This window comes from Pezoporus flaviventris, unplaced genomic scaffold, assembly GCF_033815535.1.
Source record: "Pezoporus flaviventris isolate CSIRO_AGI_PZ_B2104156 unplaced genomic scaffold, CSIRO_AGI_Pfla_v1 ptg000036l, whole genome shotgun sequence".
In the NCBI taxonomy this organism is placed as follows: Eukaryota; Metazoa; Chordata; class Aves; order Psittaciformes; family Psittacidae; genus Pezoporus; species Pezoporus flaviventris.
Window position 1 is genome coordinate 16,336,485 of NW_026892584.1, and position 9,327 is coordinate 16,345,811.

A 9,327-nucleotide genomic window follows, 5' to 3' on the forward strand; every position below is an offset into this window, starting at 1 on the left:
AAGGGAGCGTTAATATATTTTCAAAGCAATTCCACTTACTAGGAAGCAAGAAGGCTTATTGCTGGTTTTACACTGCCAGACAAACTTGGTATCCAGACTCACCTGCTGTATTTGCCCAGTATGAGATTTAGGCCAATGCTGTAGTGGAAGTAAAATAGAAATACAATTCCTGTAGAAGAGGTTGGGGTTGCTCAGGTTTCTTTTTTCTGATAGGTTAGTTTTCAGCTACCTTCACATGCTAGCTTTGCTCTTCAAGTAAATGCAAGCGTCAGAAGAGCAGAGCAAGAGAAGAGGGAAGTAGTCTGCCCCCAGGGCAGAGTGGGGTGTCAGTGGTGGTAATGGAGAACACCACAGAGAACCACCTCTGCCGAGGCAACCTGATCTCCTGCAGGAGTAACATGACTGCATACTACATTGCTAGTGTTCTTTGTCAACCAACAATAAGAAAAACTCAAGTTTAACTTGCTGGCTTCACATGAGTTAAATGAGGGAGGGGAGGAACCGGGGCAGGGGCGAACCGGGCGGGGGGGGGGGGGGAAAAGCGACGCTCAGACAGGCGTAGCCCCAGGAGGAACCCGGGGCCGCAAGTGCGTTCGAAGTGTCGATGATCAGACGAGATCGGGCGTTTTCAGGGTGGTGTGGCCGTAGGCCCATCCAAGTACTAACCGAGCCTGACCCTGCTTAGCTTCCGAGATCAGACGAGATCGGGCAAATACGTGGAGGTTATTCTGTAAAGGAGTTCCTGTAAGCAGCAATCGATTTGTTGTCTTGAACTCACGTACTATCTCCAACAGTTTTGACTTCTCATTTCAAAATCCAATGGGGTTTCCCCGCACAGTTTTTGTATGGAATACCTCCCTGGCTAGCCCGGGTCAGGCGCCCCGTCTCTGCTTCCTCACAGCTTCCCCTCCTCCCTGGCAGAGCATGAGCCTCACAAAGTCCTTGGTCAGGGTAAACATCACTTAGCAACAACTGAAAACATCGGCTTCACCAACACTGTTCTCAGGCTGGAAGTCAAAACACAGCACTGCACCAGCTGCCACAAAGAAAAAAAAACATGACTGCTACTGCTGAACCCAGGACACTTCTTTAGTCTGAGCAGATGTAGTCAAGTCACAGTCAGAGTCAAGTGTGACTCAGATGCAACTGCTGTTGCTGTTTATTAATAAATTTTAAGATGGGATGTGATAAATCAAGCAAAACACCATGCACTGTAGCCACTATGTAGTGAAGGGAATACGTAACTGTTTATAGCTATGGGGAATTTTATTGTAAAGAGAGAAAGGAGATTTCAGCTATTAAGTTTCCATGTGGGAAACCATGACAACATCTCATGGTAAAAGTCTTTAAACTGAATATATTAATGTTAATCATGTAATAATTTAAATATCTTTGAGTCATAATCATGTGTTGTGTCACAGCAATGCAATGGGGTATTTCAATTAGCTATTTTCAGTAGATGCTGAATAATGTTCAACCATACACACCTCAAATCTGTAGTGTTAATAAGCATCTTAGGTTTATGGTTATTTTGCTTACCAAAATTATTTTTTTAGGGATGAGGGCATAAGTGTTCTGAATTTTCAGGTCTCTAAATCTCTTCATTTTTACTAAAAACCTAAAACCAAAACTAAGTATATCATTTCAGATATCATCATCTCATCAGTCTTTGAGTCTTTGTGTCGGTATCTGATTTTTAAAAACGGTATAAACAGGTAATCTTTAGAAAGAAGTGCAAAATAAAACCCGCTTCAGAGGCTTGTGTTTTTTACATTGCTGCTAAATATTTTGAAGTTATTGCTAAGTTTAAGTTTAAATTTAAATTAATTATATTCAGATTTATTTTAGTCCATTAATATTGCTCTAATGCTAAAGCATATTTTAAAATTAGCATTTAAATAGACAGCAGCCCATTCTTACAATTTTTGTCAATGTAGTGCTTGCAACAAAGTATACAGCATAAACCAGAAAGGCCAGCATCTTTCCATGGAATTAATTTATCAAATTTGTAAAGCTGCCTAATATATTCTATAGGTAAGCTGGTGGTTAGTTCAGACATGATTAGATGTGCTAATTATGTTAGGTTCCAGTGGAGTCCCATTTAAGGCAAATATATCTGCAGATGAAGTTGTGAGACGTGTAAGGTTTATTTTAATTTTTAAGAGACATTTACATAGTTGAGCTTTGTTATGAGACATTTACACAGTTGAGTTTTATTATGGCCTTAATTCTAAAGGGCATTTAAACATGTATGCATGATCTGTAAATAGTTTGATTTTCCGGCCTCCTACATGTGGTTTAAACTCTGTGTAATGCTGTGTAAGCAGACAAAATTGTGTGTGAAAATGATTTAGCAGAATTTTGGTTTTGCACTCATTATGGTACTGTAGTCTGTGATACAGATTTATTGTAATACATTATATATTTTAAGGCAAGCATAATTATTAATATAATTCATGTATATACCTGTGGATCTATATCTGAAGGAAACTCTTATTACTTCAGAGGTAAGTAATTCCTGTTTCTTGAAAGAAGCAGTTATCCACATCAGGGTGATATGCATGTCAATATAGGTGGTGTTTACTTAGATAAACAGAAGCCAGACCTACCCATATACAGATATGAAAAGGCTATTATTTCTCAGTTGTATGAGCCAATGGGTAATTGTTTCCAGCTCTTTTTTTCTGGGGGGTAGGGGACTATATTAAGTTTTAAGTAGAAGTTGTATCACAAACTGTTGTTGCTTTTTCCTCTTGCAAATATTGTGCTTGCAGTAGTTCAGCATGTACGTCTTTTCTTTTATTATAGATGATATGAAGATGGAAAAGATGAGGGGAGAGTGACTATACACTTCTTTACACAACTGTTTTTTTGAAAGCATGGTTAAGCCTCCATCAGTGGTATTATCCTGATACAGTATCTTTTCAGACAACTTCAAGTGAATGAATTATCATCTTTGAAAACTGTTCAGTGAGCTTATTCTTAAGAGATAATTGTTACTTCACTATTATATCTTGTTGCAGTTTAATTTCAAAATAAATTCTTGCATTTCATTAAATTTCTTAAAAGTGTTCTATCAAATAAATGTGCATACACATTTGTTTAGCATGCATGTCTTATTTTACATTTTTCATGAACAAAGACATGCAGAGTTCAGTTTCTACAGATGGGATTTTGTTAGAGAGGATGTGAAACGTATATAGTAATTTCATTTTTCTTCCTTTACTCACAATCTCCTTTTTTTTCATGAAGTTAGGCAAAGCCTGGCCTCTGCTATCTCAGTGTAGTTTGCTGGAGCTCAGAACCTATCTGACTGCTGAGCCCTGAATCAGTGAAGAACCCAGCCATGTACCCAGTTTTCTGCCTTGGGGCTTTCTACTGGGTCGTTGGTTTGATCGAGGGTAAAAGGTTGCTCAAGTCCTCCACTGGACCACATCAACACCCCTCTGCTCAGCTGTGTCCTATTCTTCATCCTGCAGGGTGTAACCATGTAGCAAACAGACTTACTTACTCTCTCTAGGAAGTAAAACTGAGCTATGACAGATCGCAGTCCCTTATGAAGGCTTGGTGTGGGTAAAGGTGAACGAGTTCAGAAGATTGCTCTGGCAGTTACTGGATTGTGAAAACTTATAGTAATGGCTGGCTGGAGGGAAGGTAATACAGCTGGCTTGTGTTTGAGGTAATACAAATACACTACAAGTTTTTGCTTGTCTATAGCTACTGTTTCTCCTGATTTTTCTACTTATTTACTGAGCTGATAGTTTTTTATTTCATGCATTGTAGTGTCAGAATAAAAAGACATAAAAAAAATGGATCTCTTTTAAGTTGGTTGGTTGGTTGGCTGGGTTTTTTTGAGGCAGAAGAGATATTCTAGCAAAGATAACTGAATAGATTTTCCCATTGACATGCTCTCATTTGACACAAACTAAAAAGACAAATTCTTTCTCTGATATTTTACTAGGCATTTAGCATCCAATGAGAAAAGATGTATGGCTAGAACATTAATGATACAATGGCTGTGTTACAGCATACGGTTTACTTAAATTAATCTGAGTGTTTAAAATAATGAACATTTTGAGATTTTAATCTCACAGAGTTGCCAGTCTGAGTGGATGTACACTCTTGTAGGAAGTTGTAATTGTGTGGATGCAATAGAGATCAGAATCTAACCTACTTTCTTTGAATTAAGAAACTTAAACGAAACATTATATTTGTAACAAACAACTGCTGTATGTTGTTTTATTTTCTGATATTTTAACTTGTTCTGCAACAGCAATAACACACCCCTGGATACTGGGCGTTCTGCGTAGTCCTGTTGCTCTGCACAGGATTGCTGTAAGCACATTTCATGGAGCTTTGCAAATCTCACCTACGTGTATTTCTTATCTTCCTTAAACTTTTTAAGCCTGTGTCATAATCTCTTTACCATAAATATAATCTAAGCAATACCGGCAAGTTTTTTCAAGACTATTTTCTGTGCCTGTGTGATACTTCTGCAGGACTGTCCACTAGCTCTACTGTGAACTTTCCACAGTCCAACAACTTTTATATGGAATTTGTGTTTTACAGTGTCCTTCTCAAAAACAGTGTTGAAGTGCTTGGGTAGTTTTGGAAGAAAACTAAGTTGTGTTTCAAGATCATATGTAAAATATCTACAACATATACAAAGAGAAATACTAATTAATTCTTACTTTCCTGGTGTTTTTTTTTTCTTATATATCTCACTGTTATGAGAAAGATTTTTCTAGCACCGTTCTCTGGCTAAGCCTTATAACATTCCTGAAGCCATGAATACAACCCTTTATTCACATCTGGCATTTCAGGGATAAGCAGTAAGTTTGAATCATTATTGACTTAATTCCAACAGGAACTCTTGTTACTTTACTTCAGGTCTTGGAAAGTGCCAAGCATCCTGCACTGCAAATTGCAGGGACCTAGTGCTCATGAAATGCTATTCCAAAGGCACAGAGGGTCTCAGAGACTGTCAAAAACTAATGGTCTAATATTTATCTGTGCTTGTTTTCTATTCCATTATATAAAATAACAGGATATGTGAGAAGATTTTATTTCTTGCTTGATGTTGCAGGTGAAATAAAAGCTCAAACCCTTCTTTTAATTATCAGTTTTAAGCAAAAGTGTAGGAGATAGATAAAAATATATGGTAAAACATAGTTACTGTTATGAGGTACAGAATAACAGAGATATTATATAAAATATAATGACAAGGTCATTTGCTGAAGCATCCACAATGTCAGGGTAAAATGAAAGTTGAGCCCAGGAGGTTTCATGGATTTTTCTTTGTTTTTTCAGTGTCTCACTGTTGTGACCTGCAATAACCCCTCAGTCGGCTCGCCACTTGAATTCCAGCTGCACTGGAATGCGGCAGCTTCTCCTGGGGGAATAATACAGCAGTGATGATTAAGATATTTAAATGAATTATCGCTTGCAGCCTGAGGATTTGGAAGCAGGTTTCCCAAAATATATAACTTTATTCAGTGTAAGTTGTATTTGGTGAAAGATTCTGATAACTAGCTTCTTTACAGTCTTCCCTAGGTCTGTTCATCCCAAAACACAGCAAGAACAGGAGACTGATTTTTAAAGTTATCCTGAGGATAACTTGAGGAATAAGAAATTTAAAGTGTGCACATGGATTTATGCTGTTTTGTGCTCCTTATCTTAACTTCCTTTTCTTCCTTATCTTGTTATTTTACAGCACAAGATAGATAATTTTGTTCCAAAAAATTAATAATAATAAAAGCAACATACCCATGAAGAGGATATTTTGGTGTGCTTGCATCTATTTGCTGAGCAATATATGACCAAGCCATTCTGCCATTGTCACTGAGATTCCCCAATAATATACATATAGTGCTGGTGTTTGTGGTGAACGGTACTCAGCTGTGATACTGATTTACTTTAGGGGGCATGTTTTGATGCTGCATGATTTGCCCTTTAAAATTACAAGCTCTATAATGCTTTCCTTTGAAAGTAGAAAATAAGGGTGATTGAATCATTTTCATAACCTCATGTCTGTTTTTATATATAAATATATATAAATTATATATATTAATATAATACATATCACATAAAATGGATACTATAAAACATAGATTTGAGTCAGATGATTAAAAGTGTTGATTTCAGTATACTGTAATGGTAGAAGGATTTCAGTCCAGCTTTATAGTTATTATGCAGATATAGAGCAGTTAAGGGTCTTTTTCATTTCAAAGGAAAGCGATAGACTAAATATCCTGATATAAAAAAAAAAAAAAAAGCTTGTTGACTATTGATAACAGTGATAAAAGGAGAGAAGTTATTCTTATATGTCCAGAATTCAAGTTTAAATTGAAGTAATTCTATCAAGGGGTGAAAAACTTCCAGCTTCATCCTAAAAAAAATGAAAAAGAGGAGGGTAAAATGCCCCACAGAAATTTTCAGCCAAATGCTTTTTCCAAGCCAGATGATGGCTGGCATCCACTCTGTGGGGCTGTAGTGCATGCTTTCCCTCACTTCCCGAGCAGAACTCCTGCAGAGTCAGTGGACATGCTGAGCAGAGAGTGAAAACAGGCTGTGCAGAAATCATCTGCTGCATAGATCAGAGAGGAAAGGGCTGCTTAAACATGTCATCAGAGTAGCAAAGACTAGTCTGGAAGTGCGAAAAAGAATGCCAGTAATTCATGTGCTAGAAAGGGTGCAATTTTACCTCCACATCAGAGAGGGTAGGTGAGAGGCTGTTATTTGCCACTACAGTCCTGTAATTTCAGCACTGATAAGAATTTTAAGATTTTGTTAAAGAACCCTATTTTCTAGAAAAAATGTCATCAAATAATATGAGTGCACCTCTTCCTTTTGTTATGTCTCTTAGAAAGGCTTTAGCCTAGGTCTTTCTCTCTTGCTTTTTAGGTGCACTGTACACTGTTAACGCTTTCAAGAGCGATCCCACCAGCCAGAAAAGAGCCTCATGTCTGGGTGTCTCACAGTTTGAAGGGTAGACAAAGAAGACAAGGTGGTTTGGCAGACACTTGGAAAGTTGTTAAATCAGGAAGGTTTCTGAAATCAGGAAAAATAATAACTGTTTTTTACTTTTTTTTAAAATAATTTTCAACAGATGTATTTATTGAGAAATAATTGCTCTTTTATTTGTAGTGAGATTTAAAGGTCCTGAAACTGTTTCCTTTTTAAATAGAATAGAAGCACTTGAATGCTACTAATGCTATAACCTACAGTTATCCAATTATGCATTTCACTGGGGGATTGGCTGGAATCCAGGTGCAGTAGTTAGAATAAAAGGCTCCCTGTCATTTAAGCTACGTGAAATAGTTCACTGCTTGCAGTTGCATCTGTGGTATCCTATCTACTATGCTTTACAACCCCCCAGCAAACTAGAATACCCACAAGTGTGTATTAATCTTTAGAGTGCTGAAGTGCATGAATAGTTTTGATTTATAGGCATTTTGTATTTGGAACTTCCCCCCCAACCACACTTAAAATTTGCAATTTTCTTGTGGAAACACTGTTCTGTGCCATTATTTTCCTATTGTTTCTTTAGTGTATTTGGTATGCATAGTTTTGGTGGGAAGGGTTTTTCCAGAGGCATTCTACTCTAATTTTACAATAACACTAAAATGGTTTCTCCATACACATTTTGTGAGTGGAGTCATCAAGGGAGACTGGCACAACATCTAAGCAGCACCCAGTTTAGTTCTTGTATGTATTGCCTAGGCTAGCAGCAGAAAGCAGTTGAAAGATTAAAGACAAAGAAGGATGGCTGGGCTTTCTAGGGTTTGTCTAAATTTGAAAATCCAAGTTTCTCTGTGATACTTGTCTGTGGATTTCCTGTGGAAGATTTTATCTTGAAGACTTTTTCTTGCCAAACACTTTTCTCTAATGAGTTCTCTTCCTCTTGTCATAACTCTGTTTAAATATGTGTACAACTTTGGGCACCTGTGTTTTTTCTCTTGGAAAAGATGAGAAATAAGAGCTAGAACTCCCTTTGTGGATACATGGGAGATGCTCTCTTCTATTATCTTGGCAATGCTTTCCAAAATGAGTTTATGTTGAAAAATCAGTCAATTACCATACTATGGACTTCACTACAAAATCATTACAAGATCAGTAAAAAGTGCGCTGTTGTCATTAAGATGCAGATCTCGCTACAGTTATTTCACCCTTTATCTCCATATTTATTGAAATTGAAATCTATAGGTTATTGAAATCTACAGGTTAAACTACTACATTTCCTGAACATAGCTTTGATGCAGGTGACTACTTGAAAATTTCAGCTACTGTAGTTACATGGACTCTGAGAATAGTGTACTATAGTAAGAAAACATTGCACTCTGCAATAGCTTGAAGCTCAAAGATTATTTATGCAAAAAAAGTTGGCCAAGTACCCAGTAACGCTAGAAGCAGCATGTATTAGTTGGTACACTTATGTGGCCCACTGATGAGTCTGAAGGGAGCTGGGAACAGCATATTTCCCACAGGCTTCACCTATGGATTTTTTGCCTGGTAAGTATGGATATTTTCCCTGTTTGGTTTTTGACAGTTGTTTCTTTGGGCAAGTACAGGCCTAATTATCTCAACTACAGCTCTTTCTTGTTTCTTACTGGTTTGCACTTCCCAAGAAACAAGAGGGTGGACTTAACCTATGGCTTAACACAAGCCACATGGCTTGCCTTTTTTATTCTAAGGCGTGTATCATCCCAATTCAGATACTACACTAATGTTAGCTACTTAAATGCATGCAACAAATTACCATGAAAGTAAGTTTGTCTTGGGCTCAGTCAAGGTTGTTGGAATCGGCTGCCATGGTGATCTTCTCCCACATCAGCAGCTTTAAACTTTGGGCCAGAACTACATATATGTATACATGGATACATCTGTTCGTATGACTTACTGGCTTTCTAAATCCAGAGTAACACATTTTTCCTGCAAGCACAGTAAAGAGACTTCTCCAAGTGGGAAATTTCTTTGTTTGTAGTTCTCAGTCTTGGTGCTCCTGGGAAGCAAGAAGAGAGTTTGAGACCAGAACTGCAGGAAGCAAAAGGTCAAGATTTTTGTCTTTTTTCTCTTTGTTCCTAATAGGATAAAATCAAATATTTGGGGCTGTTCTCAAAAGTTTAGTGACATAAAAATAGGGAAAATGTCATAGAGCAGGGCTCTTCAACATCAGGAAAAGTAGATGTAAAGATTTTTTTGTATACCTGCAGGATCCCCTAAATACACTTCTTATGTGGGTATCTAGCGCTTCTAATATAACACTTGGCTTTGGTAAAAGGCTTATTGGACAACCTGCTGCTGCAAGTAAAGATGGAACAACTACTA

At 37.4% G+C, this 9,327-nt stretch overlaps 1 protein-coding gene across 1 annotated transcript in view; it reads left to right on the top strand.

Moving 5' to 3' along the window:
* The window catches only part of FSIP1 (fibrous sheath interacting protein 1), an 80,626-nt gene extending 77,526 nt beyond the window's left edge, over positions 1-3,100 (top strand). The window contains exon 12 of the mRNA XM_061463365.1: positions 2,809-3,100. Within this exon, the coding sequence (XP_061319349.1) occupies positions 2,809-2,843 (35 nt within the window). The 3' untranslated portion in view covers positions 2,844-3,100. The remainder of the gene's footprint in view (positions 1-2,808) is intronic.
* Positions 3,101-9,327: the final 6,227 nt, after the last annotated feature.